Source organism: Clarias gariepinus, chromosome 6 (assembly GCF_024256425.1).
Source record: "Clarias gariepinus isolate MV-2021 ecotype Netherlands chromosome 6, CGAR_prim_01v2, whole genome shotgun sequence".
NCBI classification, from domain to species: domain Eukaryota; kingdom Metazoa; phylum Chordata; class Actinopteri; order Siluriformes; family Clariidae; genus Clarias; species Clarias gariepinus.
Window position 1 is genome coordinate 39,952,016 of NC_071105.1, and position 15,485 is coordinate 39,967,500.

General features: G+C 43.4%; 1 protein-coding gene across 1 annotated transcript in view; it reads right to left on the reverse strand.

The window, feature by feature from the left end:
- Positions 1 to 51: 51 nt before the first annotated feature.
- Positions 52 to 15,485, reverse strand: part of rhbdl3 (rhomboid, veinlet-like 3 (Drosophila)) — a 21,682-nt gene continuing 6,248 nt past the window's right edge. The window contains exons 3-9 of the mRNA XM_053499276.1: positions 12,870 to 13,028; positions 10,045 to 10,269; positions 9,703 to 9,851; positions 8,768 to 8,880; positions 5,932 to 6,032; positions 3,703 to 3,763; positions 52 to 2,513 (exon numbers count right to left, since the gene is read on the reverse strand). Of these exons, the coding sequence (XP_053355251.1) occupies positions 2,242 to 2,513; positions 3,703 to 3,763; positions 5,932 to 6,032; positions 8,768 to 8,880; positions 9,703 to 9,851; positions 10,045 to 10,269; positions 12,870 to 13,028 (1,080 nt within the window). The 3' untranslated portion in view covers positions 52 to 2,241. The remainder of the gene's footprint in view (positions 2,514 to 3,702; positions 3,764 to 5,931; positions 6,033 to 8,767; positions 8,881 to 9,702; positions 9,852 to 10,044; positions 10,270 to 12,869; positions 13,029 to 15,485) is intronic.

The window sequence follows — 15,485 nt, forward strand, 5'->3', positions numbered from 1 at the left end:
ACACACACACACACACACAGTTTCAGTCATAAAACTGTTTAATGATTCACATATTTCCATACCAAATGTACAAAAAAAAGCACATGTTAAAATTTTCAAATGTTATAGCGTAACCGTAGCTCTATGTAACAGCTATTTAACGACTAGCTATTAACTTTAGCGCATTTCCTCAGATCGCGGCTTAGATCGCGGCTCAACCACCAATTAAAAAAAAGCTTAAATGTTCATGTTAAAGAATTAAAATGCTGGATTTGTGTTGTGAGGAGAGACAGCTGTCTGGCAGGAGGTTAGAACTCGCTGTATTAGCATGTTAAACAGTCCAGTTGTGTGCTGTTAGCTACGAGCGCTGTCCGGACACTGTTATAACTGATCCGGGAGCAGGTTTATCTGGCTGCCGTGCTGAATGTTTGTGCATAGACTGAAAAAACAACTGATCTCAGAACAGTCACTGAACTCGACGCTAGGCGTGTGCTGATAATCAGTTAGCCGATCACTGTTAGCCTTAGTTTCTTTCAGCTAGCTGTGTGTATGCTACATGTTAAAGAAAAGGCTGATGCTAACGACACTGTTTAACCAGTGCTGATTTCTGATTGGCTGATTGAATGGAAGCATTTTTTGGGGCAAATCCGAAGAACTTTTTTTTGATGCGATACGATTACATCGTCAAAGTAAAATCACGCCTGATGGGAACATTCCATTCATATGTTCACTAGCACCATCTATAAATAACGCTCTCTCTCTCTCTCACACACACACACACACACACAAACACTTCATTAGCATCACGCAGAACCAATTAGTCCAGTGTCTGATTCACAGCTATGCTATACATACACATGTTTTTCCATGACCTTCACCATTTATAATTACATATTCCTTTAAATCCGGCGTCTTGCTGCTGAATAGCATCGACGGCGCAAACAGAGTGAAGGATTCCTTTCAGGTGCAACTGAGGCGTAACGTGTGATGAAGAAAAGATGATGCATAATTTTTTGGCAATGTTAAGAAAAGTTAGCGCACTCTCATCTTAGCAAAAATATAACTAGAAATTTCTAGTACACACACATGCTGGAGCACAACTCATCAAGATTTAAATTAGAACGAATTTACGATGAGCATACGTCAGAGCAGCGCTTTTTTTTTTTGGTCTGGTCTCAGAACAGAAATCAGAAAGCGTTCAGCTGAGGGCTAATTACCGAACGCTAATTCCGGAAACTTGACAGTGGCACTGTGATCTTTAATTAAAACACGCTTACAGAGAATAAAGTTTAGCAGATGCTAATTAGCATGATGGAAAACATAATACAAGTTCGAACAGTATCACCAAGCTGTGCTGCGATCAATTTATGAACCAGTAAGATAGAAACTACTAGAATAAATGTCCCGATTTCATTTTTAGCGAACTAGCATAACTTAAGACTAGCGTATTTTTATTAACAGGAAAATGAAAGCGGAAACGTAGCGGCATCGTCGTACATGTTTCTGTTTCAACTAATATTTACTGATTTCTGACTGCCATGGTAACGGTACGTTTATGTTAATGAGCTTGGTATATCCCTTTATACATTATTGAATTATTAAATTAAAAACAACAAGAATAAACTAGTGCAATAAATATAAAGATATCAAACTGTAACCTTGTATGCTACATTAAAATCATTAATTTACTTAAACGTATAAATGTAACAAAAACAAAACCGTGTAAACCTCTAAAGCTTGAACAACGAGTTGGTGGGTCTACAGACTCTAACCCAGTTTGACTCCGCCCCCATGAATTATTACCTAATGTTCACCTTCAGGCTCTTGGTGTTTAATAAACACAAAGAAAGTAAAGATTTTTAGGTTATTATTTCATCATCGATTTCCTCGCAAATTATCGCTAATTTATTTCCGGCTTATCAACTTAGCGCTAGTTCACCGTTTAGCCACATTAGCATAATTAGCCTCACTGCTGCTTTGACAGATTCGGATTAGATTACTCTGTCGTTTCTCCTCTTTTCCCTTGCTTTCACATTCTATTCTGCTGCATCTTTTGTTTTTCTTGGACAGCACACAGCAATGATGATGATGCAAGTTTAGGCACTAAACACGTATACATACCCACCCACCCACACACACACACACACACACACACGCTTGGAGTGAGGTAATTAGCATTTGGTTCTCAAGTCACAAACAGCCAAAGATTAAAGGTTATGGTAACCTCCACACACACACACATACACACACATACTACGCTGGTCATGGTGCTGGTGGGAGTTTAATGTCCAGCAGGCTATAAGCAAAAACATTCCATAAGATCCCGAAGAGGACGAAGAGGCCGTAGACGCTGATGAAGATCCAGAAGAGGAACTGTTCGTAGAGCCGCTGCTCATAGCTCTGCAGCACGACCACACCCAGCGTCAGGCCCACCGCCACCCCACCCAGGTGGGCACAGAAACTCGGGTTGGGGCACGGGGGCATGGCAGGGGGATAAAACCTCAACCACACAGCGCGGCCGAACTCCACGCTCACTGTGGGAGACACAGAGACATTTTATGTATTTTATTCCCTTTACACCACAGCGATTTACCAACAACTGCAATTTTCTTATTTATTAAAGAACAATATCATAAAATCCTGTGAGAAGACTAAGTTCCTGTTCTCTCTTACATTCTAGCAGCTACAACCAACGCTCACACTGTCTCCAATCTTTCTCTGGTCCTGAAGATTAAACATACAGTGAAACCTCGGATTGTGAGTAACGCAGTTTGCGAGTGTTCTGCAAGATGAGCAAAGTTTTTTAATAAATTTTGACCTGAAAAACAAACAAGTCTTGGTTTACGAGTACCGAGTATCAACTGTGCCAACGTTTTTTCTCTCTCATGCGCTGCAGAATTGTGGGTAATCGTCTCCCCTGCTGGGTCTTAGTGCGCGTCTCTCACTGGTATAATCAACATCCGTGCACGCATGTATTGTTTACTATAACACTGTGACCACGCGTGTGTGTGTGTAAAACATATTTTATTTTGTATCTGTATGTGTGTGTGTACAGCGCACGTGTAAAATAAAAGCAAATCTCATTAGAGAGGTTAAAGATCCATTTTCTCTCTCTGTATCAGCCTCTCTGAAAGATATTATGTTTATTTTTCAGATAAAACAGTGTTTCTGTTGGGTGCGCGTGTTTAACAACGGAAACACATTTATTTTTTACTTTTTAAAAAAATAAAGTGCAGGTTATTTTGTTTTATTTTTACTTTATATTTTGTAATAATTATTTTTATGTATTTATTTTTTTGGGCTGTGGAACGAATAATTTGAGTTTCCATTATTTCTTATATGAAAATTCAATTCAATTACGGGTGTTTTGAAAAAACGAGCCTGTTTCCGGAACGATTTATGCTCGTAATCCAAGGTTCCACTGTACACAAATGTATATCATTTATAAAAAACTCATCAGTAATGTGTTTAACCTGTTTATGTTGGAGCGTGTTCAGTAATGTGCTCAGTGAAGCACCAGAGCAAACTGTTTTAGAGAAATAAGTAACATCTTCAGAGCGCAGAATTCCAAGGCGCCTTACAATGATAATAATTAAATCATTATTATTATTATCGATAGTAGTAGTATACATGCCCCGCCCCACCCTCTCCCTCTGTTTCATTTGAATGTTTATCTGTTCAGGTTTTACACAAAATAAAAAGTTCCTGTAAAAAGAAACTTACTGCACACCAGCGCCATCGCCATCCGGAACAACTTAAACTGACACTTCATCCCCGACCAATTCTGCATACGGAGAGGGAGAGAGAGAGAGAGAGAGAGAGGGAGAGAGAGAGATTCATAACTAGGCATACATTCATAAATAATTTTTTTCTTTCTTCTTCATATTATGATGATGATGATGATGATGACGACACGTAACTGATGCACTTTAGGCTCACGGTGGATCGTTCACATCCTGCCTTAGATCACATGACCTTGTTCCCCTCTGCTGTGTTTTTGGGGAATCCAGGAGAAATTTCTAAATCTCCTCTCAGCACCTGGAGCTCCGTATCGATCGCAGCACTCTCGAGCTATGAGCCATTACTTTATTACTTTATTACTTTATTTCTTTTATTCTTTTTAAAATTAAAACACAATGTTTGGCTAGAAGAGATTAGTGACAGGACTTTTTGGCTTGATAAAACCTGAATATCATCATCTATATGGACACTGAGCGGTGGAGGAGAGTCTGATAAACTGATCTGACTTCAATGCCAGAAGTGTCTGCACACGTTAATTGGTTTTATGATATATTTTTTATGAATCTTTTTTATTTTTATGATTTTTTATGATAATTTTTTTACACCTTAATTTATTAAATTCTTAAATTAATATAGAAGATTTTTCTAATGTCTTTTTTTAAGCTTTGTATTTAAAAATTATTTTAATATTTTTTTTTCAATATGAATAAATCTGTTTGTAAATCTTGTAATTAATTTTTAAGATTCTGGTTTGTCTGTTCACATTTTATAATTTTGTTATTGATTGCATTTTATTAAGACTAGATGAATCAGTTTTATTAACTAACAGATTTAGACAGACGTAGACGTCTCTATATTATAAAGGAATTTGCTGTAGAACTTTGCTGAGCCGTTTATTTGGCAATCAGTGGCTGTGAATCTGCATGAACCTCTCTCTCTCCCTCTCTCTCTCTCTCTCTGTGTGATCTGCTGACTCACCCTCAGTGCACCTGAGCTGATCCGATATCAGCACTCGCAGCACCGTAAACCTTTTATACCTGAATAAACAAAACAATGAACTGATCCTGGATCAGTTTCTGAGGTGCGGTGAGTAACCTGAGCCCTGATTAGAGAGCACTGCTGATACTGTGTGTGTGTGTGTGTGCGTTGCAGAGAGAAATGCTGAGTAGTGTTAGAACAACAAGTGTGTTAATATTTAATGAATGTGATCAAGCTTTTAAACGGCTGTTCCTGCAAGGTCAGAGCACACGGCATCATGGGAAACGGTGCACTGGCCACTGTGCGACTGATGTGGAAGAGCTCTGGATTAGAAATACAGCTGTCACACACAGGTACAAATGCACACACACACACACACACACACACACACACACACACACACACATAGGGGGCGTTAATATGCTGGAATGTGTGGAATGTGTGTGGTGTGAGAACCTCTGTGGTTAAGCTCTCACACACTAAAGACTGTCTAACTCCACACACACACACACACACACACACACACACACACACACACCCTTTCTGCTCAGTGCCACCCTGATGTGAACACACTACTGGTTCTGTTTCCACCCACATGAGATCCGATCACACTGAGTCAGACGAACAGAGGAGGTCCCAGGCGTGTGTGTGTGTGTGTGTGTGTGTATGTGTGTGTGTGTGTGTGTGTGTGATCTCTTTGTATATTTAGAGTTTATATAGGCAGCTATGCTCTAGTTAATCCTGTACTACACTATAATTGACTTTATTGTTACTCCCACTATAGTAAATAATACTCTCCTATTCTATACGACACAACAGCATCTTTTACTCCATTACATCTCATTATATTTCATATATAACTCTATACTATACTATATTCTACAATATCTTACTGTAAAATAATACACTTTACTACTATTAGATTTAATTATTTGTCACATGTACTTTGCATACAAACCAGTGAAATGGTTTTTTCACACATCCCAGTTAGGCAGCTGGGGTCAGAGCGCAGGGTCGGGGCCTCGCTCAAGGGTGGTGCTGGGGCTCGAACCCCCGACCTTCTGATCAGTAACCCAGTAACCCACAGCCTTAACTGTTCGAACCACCGTGATACTGTATACTGTATACACTATAGTACACAATGCTAAGCTATGCGATGCTACGCGGTCTAGATGTGTGGAGTTGACAAACAGCCAACTCAGAAAAAAACGTTACACCTGTTTGTGTGTTTACCATGACAACGTTGGCAAGGTGGGCGGAGACGAGGGCGTAAACTCCCCCTGATGACCCGACCACAGGGGCAGCCATGTCTACTACAGATACGACAAGAGAACCTGCAGCCAGAGAGAGAGAGAGAGAGAGAGAAATGAACATTAACTGAGCAATTACAAAACTCACTTTAAATAAATGACAGATAAAGTTTCCCGTGTGTGTGTGTGTGTGTGTGTGTGTCTCTATTCCAGTTCACTGCTTTATCAGCACTGTAGGACCTGCATCAGAGTAGCAGTGCCAGGTGTCTGCTGATCAGATAAATCGTCTCCGGACTCTCTCTCGAATGCTTCTGTCTGATAAAACTGCTGCTTCTACACGATGTACACACTGCGTGTTGGGGATGTAACCAGGTTTGGATCGAACAGATCATGTGTTTTAAACGAAGGGAAATACAGACACAAACATGCATGATATTCTCTATGTACCAGGGCTGTTCGAGTCAAAGCAGGACTTTTGATTATGCAGAATAACAGAACAAAGTTCTGAGAGTAAAACCCCCCTTTATTCCTCTCTATAATCTCCTGCTGCACTAATGCACGCATCCCAGTGTTTCACTGATGCTTGGTAGAAAGTTTTCTCACCACCGGCCTCGCAGGAACCCCTTTAATGACCCAAACATGCGAAAAAGATGACTTTGGGGCAAGGTCAGGACTGTCAGGGGGACGCGGCAATAATCCCCAGACGAGTTCCTGTAATGTGCAAGTGGTGTATGAGTGTGTGTACAGGTCACACAGATGGATGCTTATCGTCCGCAAGTTGGCGATGCTGCTGAATGTTCGCGGGAACGACTGCAGCGGCTCTGATCATCATCCAGGATCATCTTGAAGAAATGTCAGTCACCTGCCACACGCCTTCATTCAACAGACGTTTTCATCACGAGTCCTGGTTTGACTTGAACGCCCCTGGAATTTGAGACTAGATCCCATCACAACTGAGATCCTGAGCGACACAACACAGAGGTTTGTATGTTGGTGAAGTGTGAGTGCAAGCGTAAAGCGCTTCCTGGTCAGGTTTGGATCATATATAAAACGGGACAAGATGTAAAAAGACAAGACATGCTGAGATGATCTGCATTGGACTTATCAGACCTTCCTGTGAAAAATAACCATGGGATGCAAAAAATAGTAATAATATAATAATAATAAGAAGAAATGTGGTCTGCTAGTGTCTGGGGTTTCACACAGAGATGAAAGCGGAACGTCGTCTGTAATTATGGTGTGTCTACAATCGCATGATTATATGGTTTAATCTCAGACACGGGGACAGATACGCAGACAGACGTACACACAGCTGCTCGGCTCCGCGCCTTGAACCTTTTCAGCGCGATAACTCCGGCTGTGTGTGGACGATAATAACCGCCATCACTGCCTTCAGCATTACCGTCTCCGCGTCAGGGCGGTTACCTCGACCTCAAACGCTCCTGTGTTTCCACATCAAACACCACAGAGGTGTCACTACGTCCTAAACGTCTCACGAGTCATCCTGTGTGTGCAGTCTGGAGCAGCGTATCAAGTATCATCATATCAAGTGACGTGTCTATATATTGTGACATTTAAACACGATGGTTTGCTAACAAACTGCTGCACTTCTTCTTTTTCCTGCGATGACAACAGGAGTCCACACGAGCAGGAGTGTGTCACAGTGTGAGTGTGAAGGGATGTGTGCACGTTAACTAGTTCAATTATTTAGTTATTAAGTGTTTAGAAAAGACTTAGAGTTAAATGGTTAGACGGCAAAAGTTGAAGTTCAGGATGGTTGTATTATTAGTAGAAGCCTTTAGATTATATACTCACTAGTTTATCTTCACTAGCCTAATTTCCCAGCTGCCCATCAGCGTTGTTCCCACAATTATCACTGTTTTAGCAGAGAGTGTATCATGTCTTCACGTTCAAACAGCAAGCCACTACACACACTTCTCAATGCTCGAGTCGATTTCTCATTTACACAACAGTGTACTCAGCAGATGATGTTTCTGATCACACACACACACACACACACACACACACACACACACCATTCATCAGTCTGTATTCTGATTCATGACACACATAATTACTGACCTGAAGGTCACACAGCAGCTGGGACTTGTGTGTGTGTGTGTGTGTGTGAAAGACCCTTGATTATGAAGAGACTCCCATGGTACATTAGTGCTCTAACTATGGCCTTAGGATCTCTCTTATACACACACACACACACACACACACACACACACACACCATGACACTAGCTGCTAAAATCATCAGGGAGAAGGATATAACATTACCAGTCAAAATCGACCTTCCTGCTGATGGAGACACACACACACACACACACACACACACAATTTTTCTTGACTTTCTGCAATGTCTTCAACCAAATTTAATGGAATTCTATATATATATATATATATATATATATATATTTTTTTTTTTTTAGAAAAGAAATGTGTGTGTGTGTGTGTGTGTGTGTGTGTTGGGTGTGTGTGTGTGTGTGTGTGTGTTTGGTGTTTGGTCCCAGCACCACAAATCAATCTCACTCAGGTCAGGACAAAATGACCTCACACTGAAAAAGACCATGTTTTCTGTGTGACGGTTTCTCTCCAGGGTTTTGCGGCAGTGGCCTCTTCCCAAACACACACACACACACACACATATATATATACACAAATAAATATTAAATGAACAACAATGTATGTAAACATGAATGACTGCACACATTTTTTAAATCTGGTTACGTGGTGTCTCCATGAGCTGCTGTTACAGAGAATCAATCAACACCTACGGACCAATCAGAACACAGGATTGTGGACACAACTCACCTGCGAGGACACCGCACATGTAGATGAGACCGATCCTGGCGGCTCCATGCACCATCTCCAGAGGAACACCAACCAGCAACTGCATAGCCATGTTCAGACCCAGGTGCTCGATTCTAACACACACACACACACACACACACAGACACACACACACAGAGGATACAAAGTATTAACAAAATGGCTAGGACATGTTACCGTCCATCTGTTATGCTAGCACTCATCTGAAGTTACATGACAGCTAAAACTGGATTAGCTTTAAATTGAGGAAGGTTCTGTGAGGCTAGTATACGTTTCCGCGGCCTAGTGAGAGCTAGCATGGATTCAAATGAGCTAAAATTTGTTTCTGTGAATTAGCATGAACTACGAAGTGTCAGCCTTCTACTAGCAAAGTTCACTATAAATAAAGCAGAAATGAATTAGCATGAGTACTAGCATACATTTGAGTGTGCTAGTCAAAGCGTTTAAGGCGTTCCATGGAGTAGAGAGTTACGTGTAACGTGTGTTAGCATGAGCTAATACGTCTATGTAATGTTAGGTTATTTTGGGGCGGGTTATGAAAACATGGGTAACTGTGGAACACATAGCATTGCTAAGCTATAAGCAAAATTTCTATGGTTTAGCATGAAGTAAGGGCTGTCTGTGTTCTCCAAACATAGTGCTAGAACATTTTTATGAGTTCCTGTAGCTTTGATTTGTCTAGTCAAGGCAGTCTAGGGTTAGCATGGAACACACAGGGTGGCTGTGTTTCTAGTATCTTTTCTTTGTGGGTTAGGCTATGTATTAGCATAGATGAGAGAGAGGTACTAGCACAGGTCTACCTAGCACAAGCTGAGCTGTAATCAAGGCTAAAACTGCTTAGCGTAAGCTAGACCAAGCGTTTGCTACCGGTGAATTGTTGCTAGCGTGGAATAGCAGTGGCTGAGGCAATCACTCACCCAGTGTGCATGAAGATGTAGGTGAGGAAGCGGCAGGCCTGAGACCTGAGCTGAGGGTGGTAGGGCAGAGGGCTCTTCAGGAACGATGGAGATGAAACCTGAAGAACCCAGCGGCCCAGCAGGAGCCCGTAGTACAGAAACACCACCATCTGAGGATCCAAATCAACACCGGATCAGGAAAACACCAGGCGCCAAACCACGGCGTTCCATATTGTCCGCAAATAACACATGAATGAGTTTCATTAGCTTTAACTCGTAACCACTGAAATAAACAAATGGCTTGAAATATGAATCTAAAATATATAAAAATATATTTTTGAGCGTTGTTAGCTCAGTGCTCGCCTCGGCGAAGGTGATGCTCAGGATGAGCCAGGGCGGGGGGCAGTAGGTGTAGCTGTCGAAATACCACTTGCGGTCCACTTCGCGTGGCAGCGTCTCGTACGCCACGTGTCTGACGAGTCTCTGAGACAGGCCGAGTCCCACCTCCTCCCTCAGACTGGAGCCCTTCAGCTGCCGCGCTCCCTGCTGGATTGCTCGCCGAAAACTGTTCGAGCGTTTATTACTCATCTGCGGAAAAACACCGGAGAAGAATATCATACACATCATATCTTATTTTATTTATTGCATGTAAGAGGTTTAACTGAAAATGTATCCATTTACGCTAGCACGGTAGCAAATCCACCAAGGCAGGACAAGTCGTAAACTCCAGTTTTAAAGATGCAGATGCAGATCTCATCCTATATCTCACTTCAAAAGTATGGAAACAGTGGAAGCTTAAACAGTGGAAGCCCCGCCCCCGCCATAAGTGTACACGTTTACTGGACGTATAGAACATCCTTGCTGAAGAACATCCCGCCTGGCTCTGTTCTCTCAAACACTCTTTCACACTCTTTCATTCTCACTCTCTGTTTTCTAGTGAGTGTGAGTCTCACTTTCCCGTTTTATCAGTGAGAATCTGTGAGGTCTCACTTTAAATCTGTACCATGGCACGTTCATCAGATTCCTCGGGCATTGCCAAGCAACTACACACACACACACACTCACACACTAGAGAGAGAGAGAGAGAAAGAGAGAGAGAGAGAGAGAGAGAGGAGAAACTGAGCCTGAAAGACAGAGATAGGAGGGGGACATAGAGAGAGAGAGAGAGGAGAGAAAGAAGGATGAAAAATGACTTTTACAAGTTTGCTGCTGAGACAAAACATCTCACACACACTCTGGAATGTTCTTCATCCCCCACGCCGTACAGAATAAAGAAGGGCTCAGAGAAATAAAGAATAAAGGACACATTCGACAGGAAACGAGTTCGGCTTCCTCGTGATGGTCAGATACACGTCATACGAATGGGGCGTGGTCTAATATTCTAATGAGCACACTGATTGACAGCATGTTGTCTCAGATGCTGCCTGCAAGGTTAGCTTTCACTCGCTAGGTTCGATTTGTTTACTATCTACCTTTAACCTTTGATTTAGTAAGTCTAGTTTACTAGGTTAGTGTTCGCTTTCATTTCCCATAATGCTTTGCTGTATATACAGTGTGATTTTGGACGTAGTTTAAGAAACGAAGAAACATAGGAAATTTATATTTTTTTCCCAGGAAACCAGGAACTTTTGTAGGACTTTGGAATCCTGTCCATGGATGCAGAAACTGTTTATGAGATCAGGAACCCATTCAAGAGCCATAGAATGTCTTAAAAGGAACTCAATGAGGCATTGGACTTCAGGAAACCAAGATCCCTTTTAGGAAATGAAGAACCCTTCTAGGAACCAAAGAACACCCTACTGGAAGCCCAGGAACCATTTCAGAAGCCCAGAGTTTTGCTCAGAAAACCTTTTCTGGAAACCAGAAATCTTTTTAGGATCCCATCTAAGGAACCACTCTTCAGAAATAAATAATCAGGAACTCTTGTTGGAGGAACTTACTGTACTAAACGTTCTCCTGACCTCTGTATCAAACAATTATCACAGTTCCTCAGAGGCTTCCAGAACATCAATGGAAGCAGAGATTTCTCTTTCACTCTTTGCTATCGATCTTCATCCACCTGTTTGTCTTCTTTCTTTTCTCTCTTTCTTTTTCCTCCTTTCAGACTCTTGCTGTAAAACTCCCCTCAGTGCCCCCCCTCTCACCCCCCAACAGCCACCCCCCCCATCCACCCGCCTCTCCCCCCGCCTGTTTTGGTAAAATGTGTCACAGCAGGTGTTTTATAGGACACAATAGTGACTGTGACTCTTACACCCACACACACACACACACACACACACACATATATATATATATATATATATACACAAACATACACAAAGCACCGGCCTTCACCCCTCTGCATGTCCACCCCCGTCCCTTTTACATAAGGATAGACAAGGATGAGAAATAAAAAAAAAAGGACAGATACAAAGAGAAAGCAACAGAGACCCACAAAGTGTGTGTTTGTGTGTGTGTGTGTGTGTGTGTGTGTGTGTGAGAGAGAGAGAGAGAGAGAGAGGAAAGACGGAGGAAAACAGACAGCTAGTGGAACAGATTCAGATAAAGAGACAAAAAAGAAGACATACAGAAACAATATACGAGAAAGACAAAAAGACAGTCAGGTGAGACAGGCAGACAGAGACAGCCAGTTACTGAAACAGGAAGACAGAGACAGGCAAACAGAACAGACACAGAGAGACAGACAGTCAGTGAGGCAGGCAAACAGACAGAGACAGACAGTGAGATGGCAGATGGCGACAGACAGAGACAGACTGTCAGTGAGACAGACCGACAGAGATGGAGAAACAGATAGAGACAGTCAGTGAGACAGACAGATAAAGAAAGTCAGTGAGACAGACAGACAGAGACAGTCAGTGAGATGGCAGACGGAGACAGACAGAGACAGACTGTCAGTGAGACAGACCGACAGAGATAGAGAAACAGATAGAGACAGTCAGTGAGACAGACAGATAAAGAAAGTCAGTGAGACAGACAGATAGAGACAGTCAATGAGACGGACAGATAGAGGCAGTCAGTGAGACAGACAGACAGAGACAGTCAGTGAGATGGCAGACGGAGACAGACAGTCAGTGAGACAGAACGACCGAGACAGAGATAGACAGACAGCCAGTGAGACAGACCAATAGAAACAGATAGAGACGGACAGAGACGGACAGAGCATTGTGGGTAATGTCCTGCAGACTCACCAGGTTGATGAAGTCCTGATAGCGGACTTTCCCCTCCGCGTTCCCGTTGGCGAGCGCCAGCAGAACCTCCAGCTTGTGTGTGTCGAGTTCAGAGCCGTGTGTCTCCAGCAGGTCACGCAAACGCTCTGCGCTAATGAAGCCCGAACTCTCTGGGTCATACTGAAACACACACACACACACACACACACACACACACACACACACACAACATGATGTCATGCAACAGGTATTTCTGTGTGCTTGAATCAGCATTACATTTATACACTATACAAATGTGTGTGTGGGTGTGTTATAACAGATTTCCTAATGAGCCTGCAAACACACACACACGCACAGACACGCACAGACACACACACACGCACGCACAGACACACACACACCGGATTTCATAAAAGCTTAAGTCTACAAAGAGCCAATTTCATTCACACACACCCTCCCAATTAAACCTCACTCACACACACACACACACACACACACACATGCATTGTGGGAATTTGTGTGTTACTTCTACATGCAAATCTTCTGGCTTTGAGACGCACATTAATCCCTAAATAATAGAGAGAGAGAGCGCGAGAGAGAGAGAGAGAGAGAGAGAGAGTGGGGATGAAAGAGAGAGAGAACTAAGGATGGGGCGGTCCTGGTACTTTATACCCCATTTGCATAATACTGAATATTAAACAGGCGTCTCTGGTCAGTGGTGCAGATGCGTGTGTGTGTGTGCGTGTGTGTGTGCGTGCGTGTGTGTGTGTGTGTGAGTGTGTTTGTATGTGTGTGTGTGTGTGTGTGTGTGTGTGTGTGAGTGTGTGTGTGTGTGTGTGTGTGTGCGTGTGTGTGTGTGTGTGTGTGTGTGTGTGTGTGTGTGTGTGTGTGCACCCCTGCCACCAACTGCCACAACAAAATCTCCCAAAGCGCCACCCTGCCTGAGGGGGCGTGGCCTGTTTGATTGACAGGATGCCATCCAGTATACTCTGTTATAATATTCATGTTCTGTGGAGCTGAAGGACGGAGCGCTCTGTTTATCCCTGAACGGGAAGAGGAACCGCGGCGGACTCTGGATCTCACGGCTTACTTCCCGCCACAATCTCCCAGAATCCTCTGCTTCTACATTTACACTGTTTCCAGGGTGAGTGTGACACCGTCGCACCCGAGCGTCCTTCCCCCGTCACTCGTCTCATCAGTGCTGTTAGTAAAAACCATGTCTGAGATTTATAATGTGTGAAGTGTCCAAACTTAACACACACACACACACACACACACACACACACACACACACACACACGAAGAGACGAGAGGGGGGGAGATCAGGGTGGAGGAGTGGCGCCGACCCAACGCTTTGAAATGTCACTCAGCTTCATCAGGGTGAAAAATCTGTCTGACTGAAGCATCTCGTCCCTCAGGAGGGGCAGGAAGGAGGGAGAGAGGGAGAGAGGGAGAGAGGGAGAGAGGAAAGGAGGGAGAGAGGGAAGGAGGGAGAGAGGGAGAGAGGGAAGGAGGGAGAGAGGGAGAAAGAGAGAGAGGGAAGGAGGGAGAGAGGGAGAGAGGGAAGGAGGGAGAGAGGGAGAGAGGGAAGGAGGGAAAGAGGGAGAGAGGGAAGGAGGGAGAGAGGGAGAGAGGGAAGGAGGGAGAGAGGGAGAGAGTGAGAGAGGGAAGGAGGGAAGGAGGGAGAGAGGGAGAGAGAGAAGGAGGGAGAGAGGGAGAGAGGGAAGGAGGGAGAGAGGGAAGAAGGAAAGGAGGGAGAGAGGGAGAGAGGGAGAGAGAGAAGGAGGGAGAGAGGGAAGAAGACAAGGAGGGAGAGAGGGAGAGAGGGAAGGAGGGAGAGAGGGAAGGAGGGAGAGAGGGAGAGAGGGAAGGAGGGAGAGAGGGAGAGAGGGAGAGAGGGAAGGAGGGAGAGAGGGAGAGAGGGAGAGAGGGAAGGAGGGAAGGAGGGAGAGAGGGAAGGAGGGAGAGAGGGAGAGAAGGAAGGAGGGAGAGAGGGAAGGAGGGAAGGAGGGAAGAAAAAAGGAAGAAAGAATGAAAGACATGATGAGATTAAATGCTGAAAGCAAAGACAGAAGCAAAGAAACATCACTCTGTTTCTGAGATTTATGGAGTTTAACGAGGGGGGTCTGATTGTGTGTGTGTGTGTGTGTGTGTGTGTGTGTGTGTTTAATGGGGGTGTGACTGCAGTGGCGCTGGCTCTAAGGTTAAAGGTCTCAGGGGGAACCAGAGGTCACCGTCTCACACACTTTCAACACTTCCATATGGGCCAACAGACGACAGGAAAAAGACACGAACAACAGAAATTATAAAAATAAAATGACACCAAGGACAAAACAAGGACATGAAAGACAGAAACAACATGAAAGACAGAACTGACATAAAATGACATAAACGACAAAATTTCACACCAGTGAGCAGAAACACAATAACAAACACAATATATAAAATAAATTGGACAGAAATGACAATAATACGTTGAGTGACACTAATGACAGAAAGAGAAGAAACAAAAGAATCGAGAAACGAGAGGAACGACAGATCAGAAGCTCTGCGGTGGAAGGAGGTAACACTTTATTCAGCCAAAGTTTAAGGAGGTGAATACGTCTACAGGTGATGGTGCCATCGCTATGGTAACGC